The 16,456-nt window shown below is 45.0% G+C and overlaps 1 protein-coding gene across 1 annotated transcript in view; it reads right to left on the bottom strand.

Annotated features, from left to right (window-relative positions):
* LOC110467896 (ligand of Numb protein X 2) overlaps positions 1-16,087 on the bottom strand; it is a 28,550-nt gene extending 12,463 nt beyond the window's left edge. Inside the window, exons 1-3 of the mRNA XM_031504815.3 lie at positions 15,954-16,087; positions 3,549-3,987; positions 893-1,119 (exon numbers count right to left, since the gene is read on the bottom strand). Coding sequence (XP_031360675.1) covers positions 893-1,119; positions 3,549-3,937 — 616 coding nt within the window. The 5' untranslated portion in view covers positions 3,938-3,987; positions 15,954-16,087. The remainder of the gene's footprint in view (positions 1-892; positions 1,120-3,548; positions 3,988-15,953) is intronic.
* Between the last annotated feature and the right edge of the window lie 369 nt (positions 16,088-16,456).

Genomic DNA, 16,456 nt, shown 5'->3' on the forward strand with positions numbered 1-16,456 from the left:
TCTGCAACTTCCTTCCTCTAATTTCCTTTGCTCCCCTTTTCCCATCCCCCCTGTAAAACAGGAGGAATGTTTGGCTGTTTCACAGCATACTGGAGATTAAGCAATGGTGCACTTTGAAGAGGAAAGTTGCTGTTAGCAAGTGGGCTGAGATCTCCCAGCACTGCCTGGCAGGGTGAAGGGCAGGTGTCACACCAGGGATGCCAAACCTGCTCCAGGTGTGCTTTGGGAAAAAGCCAACAGGGAACTGCACTGACCTGTGAGTTACCTCTGTCCCAGGCACAGGGGCTGGAAGTTGAGCCTAACTTTGAGACAAGGCACTGAGGTTTTTTCCACGCTGCTGCCTCCTACCAAGCTGAAACAAGTGCTGCTACACTGAAGTGGAGATGGTGATTTGATCTGCAAGGCTTCCAGAGCTGCCTGTTAATCAAAACCTAACTTATGCTAGAAAAACACAGGAGGGAGGGACTGACCACTCCAGGAAACTGACTGTATATTTAACTTTCCTAACAAGATTAACAAGAAGCTGGAACACTTCCTAGTTACTAATTATCTGGCTTCTGCAAGGGCTTTAAGTGCTCCACGTTCACATTGACAGGGACTGCCTTTGTTTCTCCACAGAATACTGCAAATACCCACTGCAATCTCGCAGAGTTTCTCCAAATGGTTTTGTGCAGTTTTGTGCCCGTGAGCAGACTCTGCCACCCCTGATGCACATGAATGCATCTCCCTTCTGCTGCAGGAAGAGATGCTCTGATGACTACTAATGGCTGAGTAGCATTAAGGATATCTGACAGTGCTGGGGGCACTTAAAATTGAATTTTCTGAGATAATTGCCTCATTTGTATATCATGAAAGGTAAATACATAGGTCCACTTCTGTACCAAACTCTCACCTTCTTCAGTCTCCTCAAAAGCTGGATTAACCAGTCCAGGCTCTGCAGTCCCCAGTGACACCACAGCAGCTCCAGAGCTTTCTGCCACAAGTGAGGAGCCTCCGCTTGGGAGCTCTGGGTCCTTGGGCGTGTTTGTCTCCCCCTTGGCAGGAGGCTCCTCCCTCCCTTTGGAAACGGGATTCCTTTTCCGCTGCAGTTCAGATCTGTATTTCTTAAACCCAGGACACCTGGAGAGAGATTGGCAGGGACTGTCAGTGACTGTCTCTGCCTGGGCAGGCGACACAGCACATGAAAGCTCTGACAAACCTGTGGGAAGAAGCTGGTTCCAGATCTCACCAGTGCAGTGCTGGTTTCTCAGATGATAAAAGGATTCTCATTTGACCTTCAGTTTCTACTAATACAAGTATCAGCTTAAGTACAGTTATTTCACCACTTTTGAAACTATTAAGCAAATTATTTGAAAAATAAGAATGTAATAGAAACAGGAGTCTCCTTTGCTAAATATTTACCTGGCAAACAATCCATAAAGAAAACAATCCTTCTTAAATAGAAGCAAATACTGAGCTCTGACGTTGTAGAGATCACTATGAACTGTACCTTGATACAAAGAAAGTGGCTCAAGTTTCAAGCTCAGCCTTGAATTAGGCTTTGTTTTAACAAACCAGCTACGCACAAAAGCAGCAAGTGAGGATTGGGCATTTTGTTGTGGAATGAGACCTGAGCCTGGACCTGGTGCACTCCCAGTCCATGCAGGTGATGGCTCTACCTGAAAGGGAGCAACTGAATTCCTAATCCCACTGACTGCTCCCCACACGTCCCAGAACTGGGATGTAAATGTACACACAAAACGTGCCCTGCATGCAGATACATCACCAGCCTGTCTCAGCACTAATGGGTGAGGAAGAACAGCTCTTTTATCATGAGTATTTATAAAAAAGGTGACAGGTGAGGAGGTGATAAATGCAAAAACATCATTTTCAGAGACATGAGTAGTACTGGCTGTTTACCAGAGTCACTTTTCAAATTAATCAGAACTATTTACACTCTGGCTAAAGAAGTCTCATCCCAGTATTACTTCCTCTGGTTTATTCCTACTCATTTATTCTCCAAGCAGTAAAATAACCCTGAACTTAATGACAGAAGCTGAATGATTCACTTGTGCACATGTCTGTCTTAAGATATCAAAACACAAATTCGATTTGCAAAAGGCAGGGAAATCCTCCAAGAAAATAAGTTACTATGTGCTTCTTATGTCCTTAAATCTTCTCCTATCAATTAATCTCACTTAAAACAAGAAAACGCCCAAATCCCAGTACAATTTTTTATCTGTTTTTTTTTTTTCCTATTTTTCAGTCTGGCTGTGCCCACAGCCCAGGTGAAATAGCCTTGAATCTTAGAATATCCTGTCCCCAAGAAAGATACAAACAACTGTGGAATATAGAAGAGAATGATACAGTTTCCAGGCAGGTCTCTAATGTAAATATCTCAGGTGCCTCCCTGATGTGTAACTCCTGTGCCAGAGGGATTACAGAGTGACAGGAGTTTACTGATAGCAGGGCAGATTTGCAGGGAAGAGGAAGGCCCAGCCCTGGCATGAGCCATGGCCCCAGCCCGGGCAGTCAGGACAAAGGGCTGCTTCAAGGAAAAGGAGATTATAAACTTTCACTGAAGGGGAAGGGGCACCCAAGCACCTTCCATCCTTTCCCCTGGCTCTAACACAAGCTCTCAGCTCGTGGGGACTGAAGGCAATGAAAATCACAAGGGTACATCCTTGGCTGGAGCTGCAAAGATATCTTAAGTGCACCTATTCCCTGTTGGCTTATTTTTAAAATATGTCATTGCCACAACAAACTACAACACAGCTGAATGAAACAAGCCTGTGGCATTTCTCATTGCTGACAAATACACCCTGCCAAGGAAGGTCTGTTCCACCTGCAGCAGGGCTTGCACTCAGCTCCCCTCCCTGCAAATCATTAACCCAGTAGGAACAAGGGTTCTCCACGCACCACAGCAAGAGCTCTGTCACCTGCACTCCTTTTAAAGTGACAATAAAGTGCCTGCCAACAGCTCAACCAGCACTGAAGCACCAAAAAGTCTCCTTCTACACAAGAGGAACAGAAAAACACAGAGTAATTTTCATTTGCTTCTCTTTCTCAGCAAAAGAATGAGAGAAGATAATGGAATTATAAGTAGGTGTTTCAACAAGTGCATAATGTGCAGCTTGGAGGGACTTGCACTATTTGAATCAAAGACTCATGTATTGCACATCTTAATTGGACCAATTAAAACTGGCAGCACTGCACAATCCCTTACTTTCAGAGCCTTGTCTTTGTGCCTTCCTTCTCTGGGAAGGGAAACTGAAGGGAACAAGGGAAACAAGAATAAGCTTGTTTGTGACAACTCCAGAGCTGGTGGCCCAGTTCAGGACCCACAAATGTCTGGGTGTCTGACAGGTTTAGCATCTGCAGACAGGATGAAGCTGAGCAGCTCAGAGCACACACACAATTACACTGTCCTCACCCACCCACCTCTGCAGCCTCACCCTGGCATCTCTGGTGTCCCACCTTGCCCCAGTTTAGGAAGCTGCTCTGAGAACGGGTGGTTCTGATAAGCAGCACAACAGCCCTGGCCATAACAGGATGGAAGGGGAATGCACCTGTTCTGCAGGTGAGCTTCCAGCTCACAGCGCTGCATGGTCTGCTGGCACTCAGCCTTGAAAGGACACAGCACAATCAGCTTATCCAGCAGGTTCCTCACCAGCAGGCTGGACTTGTGGCACTGCTGGAAGGAGAGCTTCTTGCGATCCATGGGACAGAAGTTGTACTCCTGCATGAAGTTCTCCAGGCACTTGAAACAGTACGTGTGCCCACAGGGCGTGTCCATGGGCTGCAGCAGGGGCTGCAGGCAGATGTGGCAGATGAGCTCGTCGTCCACCTCGTCCTGGAAGTTGTACAGGTGATTGTCCAGCAAGGGGTGGGCCTGGCCACACTCACAGCACAGCTCGGGGACTTGGGACACATTTTCCTCAGTGACGGGGTCAGCCATGGCAGCCAGCACCAGGGAGGAGATTGTCACGCAGCAGCTCTGCCACAGACCTTTGTGGAAAGGAGAGAGAGATTTCCAGCCTGCTTTAAATGCAGCCAATTAAAAATTAAACTGAATTCCTGCCCTGAGCTTCCTCCCCCAGAATCTGCGGCCCCACTTGACCCCCCCAGGGCTCTTCCTTCCAGAACCACCCTGTGAATGAACAGCCCAGGGACCAGAGGATGCAAGGACTTCATTCAGCACAAGGTTTAAGCACGTGGATAAACTGAGGCTTAAACTTTAGACACGCCAGAGACAGACTATGTAAGCACTGCCCAGCACAGGGACTAGAAAAGCTGAGACAAAAACTGCATGTTCTTGAGGGAGAACAACCCAGAGAGGGAAGGGAAAGGAAGGATACACAGGACATCACAAGACACATTTTTAAACTTCCTCTGGCTTCCCAGATTATACCAAATTTTTAAAGACATGTGTGGTAAAAAGCCAATTTGGGGACTTCTGGTTGTTAGGATTTTTGTTTTGTATTTGGGGGGGAGGGGGGTGGGAGGATGAGGCAAAAGAAGAGGAATAAATTTCAAAAGAAACTTAAATCTAAACCACATTTCCTTCCTTTCAAGCCCACTCCCTTCAAAAAAAATGTTTTAACAAACAATGCATTGTTCCCCACTCATCCATGCCTAAGTTCCCCCATGGAAACAAATTTCCTATAAAAAGACTAAAGCTTCCTAAGTGGAAAAAATGTAAAGAATAGTCTACATCATTTGTTGCAAGGTTAGAGAGAGGATTGAGCCTCAGCTCCTTTCAGCAGGGAGAGCAGGATAAGGGACAAACTGAGTCCTTGTAGCTGCTGCTCTGATTTTAACAGAAATGTCTTCAGTCATATCCATTTTGAATCTTGCCTGTTGTAATTAAATACAAAATTCACTTGAGTTTCCTAAGAGATTACAGGCACAGGGATGACTGCAGGGAGGATTTTTTAAACCTGGCAGTTATTTTAATGAAGTAGGAAATGTGGTATTAAAGGAAGCATCTACATTACACAGTGGGGGGGTGTTGTGGTGTTTTGAGGAGCTTGTGATTGGTGGGGTTTTTAAAGTAAAGAATCCCAGACTCTGAAAACAAAACCAAAAAAAAATTGCAAAACTGATGAAATGGAAAATTTCTGAAAGATGGTGTGGAAAATACCTGAAAACAATGACTTTATCTGGAACAGGTAAGCAAGAGGGAACACTGGTCTGCACCAGTGCCTGGAGGACACAGCTGGCACGCAGCAGAACTCGGGAGGAGGGTAGACAAGAACAATAAGATAGCAGGAATGGCAAGAAAAAATTAGTCATGGGTTTCTAATAAAAGTCATACATCACTCCAATTAATTGTCAAGGTAAGTCAGCTATTTAATTAAAGGAAGAATGTATCACCAACAGAATCAGCCATTTCACAGGCGAATTCTTCCCCAGACATAGGAACTTGTTCACTTCAAAAGATTAAACATTGCTGCCACAGCTCCAGGTGGGTACAACAGGAGTTATTTGCTCCTCTCTACCCTGCTGCAGTGCCAAGAAAGCATCTTCCCTTGAGGGAAGCACTCAGGCTGGGTGAACATCCCTGACTCTTCTGTTTGCATTCCCTCCTTAACTCCTGCATGGCTGAGTCAGTGCCCCCAGAACAAAGCACAGCTCTCAGACAGCACCCATGGAAATGAAAGCTGGTGTGTCCATGGTCCCCTGTCTCAGAAATCCTGCTGTTTGGTGCTTGCCTCCACCTGAAACAGGCAGCCCTTCTGTTTGCCTTTTTGCCAGCCCTCAGCTGATCTGGAACGATCTTACAGGTGCAAAAGGAGCATTTCAACATCAGACCATCACTTAACATCTCCTCAATTCTAATCAATCAGCTCAGCACCACCAGTTAATGAAACAAGGAGCTTCCAAGACAAACACTATTAATCAGAAATACTTGTGCTTCGGGTTGGACTATTTGCATAAAACTTTGGCAGGTGATGAAACAAATCCACGTTCTTAGCAAAAACAAACCTCACAGTAATTTTACTGATAAACTACTTTTATTGGGTTTTTTTTCCAGATTATCAAATTCATTCTCTGCTCTGTGTTTAAAGGTTACACAAGATGAATCCCAATGATGAGTAATTTCTGAGTAATAACTTGTGGAAGATAAAAGTGTCACCAAAATTTTGCTGCTCCAAGCTGATCTGCTGTCTCACCTCCAGATCTTGAAAACAAGGGGTGAAGATTTAATTTAATGCCCAGGTGAATTTTACTTTTACACCACTGTCCCTTCAATAAGGAGGACACTCCTGCAGACACCAGGGAAGCCAAGGCTGACACCTCTGTGTTGAAACCCAGCCCAGAGCCTTGGGCAAGGCAGGGCTGAGTGAGCAGCACAGGGAGGGCAGCAGGCTCAAACAAGCCTCCCTTGCTCAGGGACTCTGCACAAAGCAGAGCTTCTGCAAGGGAAGAACTGCTAAAATCTCATCCATCACAGTTGTTGCTGCAGCCCAACAAGGCACAGTTGAAATGTGTAGAAAATCACTGTTTCATCATAACAGGCCTGGCTCCCCTCAGCTTCAACGAGCCACTCTCAAAAGTCAGTCCAGAGAGCCCATTGGATTCCAGCTTTGGAGGGGAGTTTGATACAAATTCAATCCTTTGCAATCCAATCTCAGCTCCTCCTTCTAACCTCCAAAGGCCAGACCAACCTAACCAACCCCTCCATCCCTGTGTTGCTCTTTTTGTTCCATCATTCCCTACTCCCCAGCTTCCTTCCAGCACAGGGTGGCTCCTTCCCTGCTGCCTTTCTCCAAAGTACTGGAATCTCTCCGTGGCTTTTCACTCGCATAAGGAGGGAATCACAACATCAGGATCTAGCTTGGTCCCTGGTTACTACACACTGACTGCATGGAATTGTTAAAGCCTGACACTGCTGCTCTAAAAGGGTAATACAAGAAATGCCTCTGGAGTCAGAATTATTTGGAGAGTAAGACACCCCACCCCTATGCATAACAAAGAATTGAAGGAAATAGACCAGCAGAAATCTCTTTATATTTCCTAATTTCTTATCCCATAAGGATTTCTTTGGGATCACTTTATCTTTACTGTATTTTTAAAAAATCAGAATATCAGTGCTGGCATTTTTTTTTAAGTAGGATTCCTGGTACTGTAACACTGTCTCAAAGACTAGACTTTTTTTTTTTTTTTTTTTAATGACTTATCAGGTAGTCTAATCTGTATTCCTGCCAAAGCAAGACTATTCCTGACAATATTAGCACATTGCCTATTCTTGTTTTAGCTCTGCCAGAGCATCAGATCTGCCCCCCCTGCACATCTACAATCCTGTTAATAGCTCTGGGAGGGGTCTGCCAAGAACCACACCAGCACTGAAAACCTCGGCACCATTCCTGGTGGGCAAACTGCTCATTCCCTGCTCAGCAGCTCAGACTTGGAAACAGAACTGATGACTCACTTCTACAGCTTGAATAAAAAAATGCTTTTTTAAAAAAGTGTGATTATCTAAGAAATCTTCAAATCTTCCCAACCCCGTGCCTCCACTTGTGCTGTGACTGAGCAGGAGCTGTGCCTGTGGTACCTGGCTACACAAGAGCAGCATTCCAGCTTCCCAGCTTATCAACAGCATTCCCAAACAGCTCTGGCTCCTGCTTTTAAGGCATTTCACTGTGCCACTGTTAGTGTGGAGCACAAGTTCTGTTCAAGCCAAGCCTGTCTGCTCACATAATTCCAGCGTTTGGTACGAGTGAATTTTGGCCATAATGCATGTACCTGAATTTCATTTCTTTGAGGGGTAACATTGCTGCTATTCTCATTTAAAAACTGAGAAATTACATCACCAGAGGTTCAAATAGACCCAGAGAGGCAGCAGCTCCTGGGAATTTAACACTTTGTTATGGCTCTGAAGAGGATCTAAGGCCACATAGGAAACTCCTGGGGAAAAAGAACAATCCAAACAAAAAATAATAAAATCAAGCCTGTTTCTATTAACAAACTGATTTCTAAAACCATAAATATGGTGAGTAAGCAGATCACATTCCATATTGCAAAACACAGAACCATGCAGCCAGTCTGCAGCAAGGACACAGAACACAAGTGTAAAGTTCTTCCTGGAGGATAAGGGTGACTAGAGAATATCTCAAACAGCTGAAGTTCAGAAATAATTTTCAAAAAAATCATCAAATAATTGGTTCTCAATATTAAAAAGAGAGCTGTGTAATGGGAAATACTTTAGAAATGCCATGGCTTATACTTTGGGGCAGCTGTAGGTTAGCACTAACATGGAGATAAAAATATTGGGTTGAAAACCCAAATAAAAGCTGGTTTGGGGACTGTGGGACACATGCCCCATGTCTCCTGCTATGGAACACTTCACTGCAATAATTATGTCAGTTATTATATTTATAACAGCATTTCCCTGGGAGACTGGAATTGCAACATTCCAACTAAAGGCTAAACAATTAATTAATTTTTTTGGGGGTGGACAAAACAAGCAAGCACAATCTGGGTGAAGATGGCTGAGGGCACACACCAGCAGGGCACTGACCAAACCTAAAACCAAGTTCCAGATGGATTCTGATGGAGCAAACCCAATCCTCTAGAAATAAAAGGGGCAGAGCTTTTTCTCAACTTTCTTCAAACCATTTTAGTCAGTTAAGAAGTTTGTGTTTCACAGAATGGCATTTTTTTCCATTCCAGAGACAGAAAAGTACATTGAAAATGTCTTCTGTAACAGAGGGGCTTTTGCTGAATTCCATCACTGCTGTGAAGAAGGATACATGGAATGAGACAGATTTTATAGGACAGGCACTCCAGTCCTGACAGAACACTTCCAGTGTGTTACCACAGCATTTCACAACCATCACTGAGCTGCCCTTAGTTTACAACAGTGGCACAGGAAAGTGTTGAAATAGCAGTGGATTTTTATAAACAATATTGAAGGAGGTCAATTTTACAAAAAAGCAGAACAGCAAACCCAAGAATGGTTTCAGGCGTTGATACAATTTCCTACTATCTTTATTATTTTCTGATATGGCTGAAGATCAGCCACTGAATGTAAAATCATCTGGAAATGCTGCATTTATACAGCTAAATAAAAAGCAATGCTTTCAGTGATTGAGCTTGCCTTGAAGCCACAGGATTTCTAATGAGCCACCTCCAAGAGTAACTGCTCAGCCCTTGTGTGAACATTTTGATTCAGAAACTCTAAATCAAAGCTGCTTTACCATAATCAGTATCAAGAAAAATGGAAATTTAAATTTCCATTGTCCCTATCACTTTTATACCCATTCTTTGATCATACATGTGAAAATAAGTTGTATTTAACTCCCTGGTGTTTCTGTGCTCGTTAAACAATTTGGTATTTTATCTGCCTCCTTTTCTGGGTAAGTATCTGTCTTCTCCACCAGAAAACAGAAAGCCAATTGTATTTCCATTAATTATAATCAGAATCATTATCCTGTTAGACTAGGATAACAACCTATCCCAGGAAACCCTATCCTGAGAGATGAGCTGAAAGGATTGATTAGAGCAGGACAATCCCAAGGAGTTTTCTGCTAAGCAACTTCAGCAGGATCAGCTCTGCAGCACTGATGGATTTTACATTTATAACTCACTTCCAGACAGATTTTTAAAAATTCTAAATTTTACATAAATCTTCCAGACTTTTATAAAAAACCTGTCTGGTTAATAGATCTGAAAGTTCAACACAAGGAAAGATTTGTAATAGTTTAAAAACCTTGCTGGCAATCAACAGTTTAAATTATGAGCATTTTTAATTTGAGGAGAATGAAAACATAAGAAGTTGACATGAAAACTTAAGATGTTGGTACTTGTAATTTATTTCTCTCACTACCATATGCTCAGAACATTAGCAGCTCTCTCAGTTAGTGATTGCACAGAACAGTGACTGTCTCACAGGACCCAGAGTGTTAAAGTAGCGGGGCTAAACAAAAGTAATCTCAAAAATTAATCCCAGTTCTTTCTACAGAGCAGGAGGTTCTGGTGTTATCATTCTGTGAATATTATCTGGGTAACAAGAGCTAATAAATTTCCTCTCTCCTTCCTTCTTTACGAATTAAGCTTTCCACCTACACTCTTCTTCCAAAGGGGATCCAACAGTAACTATTTTAACAGTGCTCAGAAAAAAATTGATACATTAAATGCCATCAAATTGAAGACAAGTGCTGCAGAAAAAGCTGGTTTATTGATGTATTTCTTCCTGCTTTCTCACCCTTGCAAGATGTTTCCACTATATCCACCCTCCTTTCTACAGAATATTTCACACAAACATGCATGTTGCTCATTTTGTGCTCACAGGAATTCTTCAGTCACTTAAATCAATTTGCTTCTTTACAGAATTTGACCCAAATATTCGAATGGAAATTTTACCACCACAGGGGTGGATTGTCTTTTTTTTTTTTTTTTTTCTACTGTATCTATAATCTTCTCTCCAGGAAATTAAATACTCCCACCTCCACCCTCACCTATATTTTCAATTGGCAGCTAACTGCAACTCTATCCCTAAAAATCAGTTTGATGTTTGTGGAAGAAGCTTTCTACAAAGAAAGAAACCCAGTGCTATTATTTAAGAATTTAAGCAGTAATTAATAACCAAAGCTTCTCCTGCACTCCTGCAACAAGAGATCCAAAACCAAACAAAGAGGGATTAGGAGATGTGATGTTAAGATTTGGGTTCATCTGAATATCTGGAGCACATTCACTTTCCAAAGAGCTGTGTTTGCTTCTAGGAACATGAGGTACAAATGGAGCATCTAATGGCTACAAATGCATATCAGATGCTGTTAGCTCATGACTGTGTGTCTACCTCCAAATTCCCTCTTTAGGGAGAGATGAAAGCAAACCTGCACACCACTGACCATCTGTGATCTCTCATTTGTCACACAGGTCAGGAACAGGCAATGCTTCCTCAGCACAGCACTTCCAAAGGATACAGGGGAAGAAGCAGACTGTGCACTGTATTTTATTTAACTGGATGTTTTTAAAGTCCCTGTTTGAATAATCTCACCGGGGTGGTCACATCAGAGATATTTAAATGTAATGTGAGAAGGGAGGAGGCAGGAAAAGAGAGACTCTTGCTTTTGGGAGACAAAAGGTATTTCTGTAGCTCTAAGCTTTGCTGTGTTGTGAGAAACTCCTACAGAGCTTTAATCTTTATCATATACTATCAAAGTGCTACTTTAAAATTAATTTCAGTTAAAAGAAATTAATCTTGGCTACTCTCAGCCTTAAGCACAAAATAACTCATTTTCTAAGTTTGTTAAAACACAAACAAGGAACTCTTGTTTTCTACAAAACTTTACCACAAGCAATCCAGCAGCATGAAAGCAGTTTTGCACCTGGAGATGAAATATTTCCTATCAACATTCCCAGTTTTTAACAACAGAAGCACCAGATTAGGGCTTTGCTGCAGGATAAAGTAGCACAGAACTCCTCATTACCTGGTCCAAGTATCAGTTTCAGTAGCACTATTTTTTAAAATTATGTTCTGTTTAAAGAGTTTGGCACCTGGAATCTCAGCTCCACAAAACAAGCCCAAGGCAGGATGGCTGAGAGTCGTTCCAGGGGGTCCAGCACATTTCCCCTGGATGGCTCTTCTTTCCCAACAGCTCCTGTGCCCGATGCCATGGGTGACAGCAGGACACATTACCCTGCTCAGACCTCCTTTCACGGGGTAAGAGGGCTTTTTATGCAAAGTACTTTCCAGCCCGAGCTTGTTCACACTAACTAAAAGAGCAGAATTAAGAGGTAATTAAGTCTGTAATTCCCCTTTACATTCCATCTCACCCTCAGATCATGGTAAAGGGGAAAGAAAGAAAACAAGTTACCTTCATTTAAACAAAACGAAACCTTCTCAAACTGTGGCTCCCCAGGGCAGCTGCAGCTGAGTTTGAAGTGAACTTAAACTCTGTCAGTGCCTCTGGGTAGCAGAGCTGCTGCAACCAGTAGTGTAATGCCCTTCACCACAGGTGACAGGTCTTAAGTAAATAATGAAACAGCAGAAGTCAAAAAAATAAAAAATAAAGGTCTCTGGATTAAGATTACCGTCCCCTAGAGACAGACAGAACAGTATTATATCTCATTTTTAGAAGACTTGAGACATCCTCTACTGTTTAAAACATCTGTGTTAATGGCTCAGGAGCTTACACAGCTGCATGTGGAATTGAAGGTGCCTTTACATCCAATTTCATACGGTTTCTCCTGGTGTATCTTACCGACTTCAAACAACCCTCACACCTGGGAGAAGCAAAACTGCAAGAGGCATTTTGGGATGTGTTTCTTTCTTGTCAAATCTTATCCCGATTTAAGGCTGTGTCCAAGCTGGTGCCAGCAGCAGAACTTCAAAACCCACTGTTATCTTGCCGTATGGGGCGCACATTTGCAATCTGTGTGAATTGATAATTATATTTTCCCTTGTTCTAAAAATAATTATAAAATGGGAGTGGCTGCCTCATCAGCTAAGGGAGCTGAAGCAACAGAGCAAAGTCCTTGAGCTGTTCCCAAATCAGTACAACAGCCACATTCCTCCTGAACCGGCTGTGGGGAGGGAACTGGGGAAGAATCTCCCTTCTCCACTCGGTTTTCACCCCCAGAGATCTGGGCTAAAGCAGCTCCAGGTGCTGCTCTCACAGCTTCAGGACTAAAAGGCCCAGGACAGCCGTTATGTTTATTTTTATGTATCCTCCTTCAAATAATCACGCAGCAATTTTTGTTCCTGATCAGCTGTGATCATGTACAAGAGGAAATCCTCAGCTCTCAGTTCCCAGGGCAGGACTGCTGCCGTTATTAAGTGAGAAGAATTTCTCTGTTATCAAACCACCCACTCCTAGATAAGTCTGAGAACTTTACAAATTGGGCTGCTTATGATTTACTGGGCTTTCAGCAACGGCTACACTGATGGTTCAAGGTGAGCCCCCCTTGAACCCTCAGAGGAACAGAGCAATTTTTATCTCAACTCCTTTTTAACTGTCAGAAAATCAGCTTTCAAAGAGACTCTGCTGCAGCTGTTTACAAAACTTGCATGATTTAAGGTGCAGGCAAAGAGTAGCAAAGTTAGAAAACACTTTTACAAAACACATAATCCCTTCTAGTGCTTCCCTTGGAGAATATTCCAAATAAGGAACACTTCAGTCTCCAAATAAAATTTGCACAGTGAACCACTATATATGTATATATATATATAAATTTTAAAAGCCTTTGCCTGTAAGCTGCTGATTGTCTCTCCAAATTAACCCAGCTTTATTCTATTTTCCTCCTTCCAGCCTTAAGTGTTTTTTTCCTGGCCCAGCACAGTAATTCTTACTACTCATTCATCTAAATCCCCTCTAACCCTTTAGATGGCTTGTGAGATACCAACTCATGGGCAATTTCTCAAGTGAAATATCAGAAAAACTGCCAGATATTTTCATATTTTCAGACTCCATTGGTGTCAAGAAATTTCTAAGCCAAGAGCAACGTTTTATGTGGTATAAATCAGGGACCATAAACTGATGAGGGATTGTCAAATACAATTCCTCACAACTGTACGAGCAGCTCCACTAAAGTAAACTGAGAAGGAAAAGCCAAACAAGAGGGTTTTGTATCAAACCAGCAAAACATACTCAGGCCTGTGAGTAAGGCAACAGCTGCAACTCCTCTGGGGAGATCCACACAAGCAGAATGAAATGATGCAGCTTCATTTTCAAAGTGAAATCAATAGAGCTGTTGCAGCAGGAAGTTTTTATTTTAATGCAGAAAGTAAGATATATATGGCAGTGCAAGGAGAAAAGAAAATATAGCCGGGGTGTTTCACGAGCTACAGGTACTTTATTATGCAGTAATATTTATTATTTTACGTATGGAAGTCTAAGATTCTACAGTGCCATAAATGTGTAAATTCTTTTATGAACCACATTTGGGGAAGTACTGCACTACTGTAGTTTACAAACCCATTAATTAAAATTTCCGAGTTACTGGAATTGCCATTCAGGGAGCACTAAGCTTATCCAGAATCAATCTCAACCTGTTTCACCTGGTATCTTCAAACCTCAGGGGGTTTTTTAGAAGTCACGTAACTGCCAGGTCCCTTCTGGAGCTGCTTCTTCCACCTTTTTGAGCCCTCATTCCCCAGGCCATATGGCTAGGTTGTTTTTTTAACTCTTGCTCACCTCCCTCAGTAATGATTTGGTTAAAAACATGAAATTTGACATTCAACAGATGGTCCTTTATGCTGTACACCACAGGTCGTCCTCTCCCGTTCATCCCATGGGGTTTATGCCAGCATATCCCCGTTATTTAAATGAATCCCATCTGCCCCCAGCTTGCATGCTAACACTTACGCAGGGAGAGTGAAGGTGTGGATTTTCCAGCACGGCTGAGATTTCCAGCTGGGGAGTCCCCAGAGAAGGCTGGCCTCCTGTTTATCATTTCCCTGCTCCATCCCCAGCCATATGACCCTTTTGTTTTGCCCTGCACAAGCACTGGTGCTGTTCTGACTTCCTAAGCTGGTCCAGGGAGCAAATCCCTTTGGGGGAGGGAATAAATATTCCCACTGCCTTAGGCCCTTTTCAGCAGCAGACACACTACATCTGCTCAGGGCAATTGTGAAAGACGACTTGGAGTGTGCAACTTCAGAGAAAGAAGTTTTGTTTTGAAGAAGCCATGTGTGGAATTTGCTCTCCCTTGGCTGGAGAGCTGCCAAGAGCTCCGGCATCAAGGACAAACGTCAGTGCCGTCCCTCAAAGGCACAGCACACCACTGGCACTGCTGCAGGAGAGCTCCAGCTCCCTCCACCACCCAAACCCTGGGGCTGCCTGAGCTTCCAGGGGCTTAAGGATTACACAGGACAACTCTGGAGTTCTGTGACAGGGACAGAAATTTCTCTGGGCTGCCAATTATCTACACTGTGCCCCTGCTGCGACACACTCTGCACAGCAGAGACCTCCCTTACCACTTATATCTGCACTCGAGCTGGAATATTTTTCCTACAGAAACTTTATTTTCTGGTCCTTTTGCCTTGGCCAAGAAACTGGAATAGAAGTTTAAACATGACAGTTTTTCGGTTTGGTAAGCAGCAGGGAAGCACTCATTTTTCATTTCTTACTTTCCGAAGGTAAAGTAGGTCCCAAAAACCGCTCAAGGACTTGGAAGTGCCGTTTCCAGCGGGGCTGAAAGCAAACTAAGCCTGCAGTGCCACCGAAAGGGGCAGTCCCGCTGTCCCTGCCACCTCCTGCGCTGGCATCAGCTGGCTGCTACCTGATCTGCTCCTTCTCCATCAGATCTCTCTCCTTCTGTCATTATCCTCGAGATAACAAGTGCACCCAGCCAAGCAGAGCAGAATCAGCAGCACACAGTCCCACCCCGCTTTACACCCCTCATAAAAAAACCTTTCTTAAATAAAAATCTTTACAGATAAATGGTTAGTCTTTGGGTTAAGCTAAGCCTTATCATCACCTGTACTTCTCACCTTTAAGGTATTTCCAAAAGGTCCACATCCTCACCTCGCTGTGCTTTCCTTGTTTATCTCAACTCCTATTTATAGGCGTTTTTCCCCCTGCATTAATTACCAGCAAACTCGCCGACTTTGCCGCCCTCCGTCTCCTAGCAAAGACATTTTTGCCCGGCTGCCTCCCTGCGAGCCCCACAAGCAGAAAAGCCGGGTTTGGTGGCAGGCAGCAGCTGCGAAGAGTTAAACCCCGGGGCTGGCAGCCTTCACCTGCGCTGCCCGTGTCGCTGATAAGAGACACCGGCTGCAGCCACGGCCGAGCTCCCCGCCGGGAGAACGGGAGCTTCGGGGACCCCCAACCTCAGCCCGGACCTTCGGGGAACCCCCGAGACCCTGAAGGGGCTCCGCATCCCTTCAGCCCCGGTGGGACCCGCCGAGCCCCTCACGGCGCTCGGCCGGTCCGGACCCGCCGAGTTCCTCGGGGAGCCTCAGCCCGCTGGGACCCCGCGCCCCTCACGGACCCCCTCACGGCCCCCGCCCCGTCCCCGCTCACCTGCGGCCGCCGGGGCCGGACAGGGCTCGCTCACCGCCGGGATGGGGAGGGAAGAAGCGCTGCAAGCCCAGCGCCAAGCCGGCCTGCGACGGCGGCGAGCGCGGCGCCTCCACCAAGTTTCCGGGCGGGGAAGAAAGTCGAAACCTACGTGAGAGGAGGAGGAGGAGGCAGCGCAGCCGCCCAGGTGTCACTCGCCCGCCCGCCCGGCACGGCTCAGCCCTGCCCTGCCCTCCCCTCACCGCCTCCGCCTCCTCCGCCACCGCCTCCCCGGGCCGCGCGCACCCGGCGGCCTCGGCCCGCCCCGCCGCAGGAGCCGCGGTGGCTGCGGCGCGTCCCGGGCCTCGGGCGCCCGCCGCCCTCGGGGTATTCCCGCCGCCCTCGGGGTATTCCCGCCGCCCTCAGGGTATTCCCACCACCCTCGGGGTATTCCCGCCGCCCTCGGGGTATTCCCACCGCCCTCGGGGTATTCCCGCCGCCCTCAGGGTATTCCCACCACCCTCGGG

The sequence above is a fragment of the Lonchura striata genome, chromosome 4A, assembly GCF_050655825.1.
Source record: "Lonchura striata isolate lonStrDom1 chromosome 4A, ASM5065582v1, whole genome shotgun sequence".
Lineage (NCBI taxonomy): Eukaryota > Metazoa > Chordata > Aves > Passeriformes > Estrildidae > Lonchura > Lonchura striata.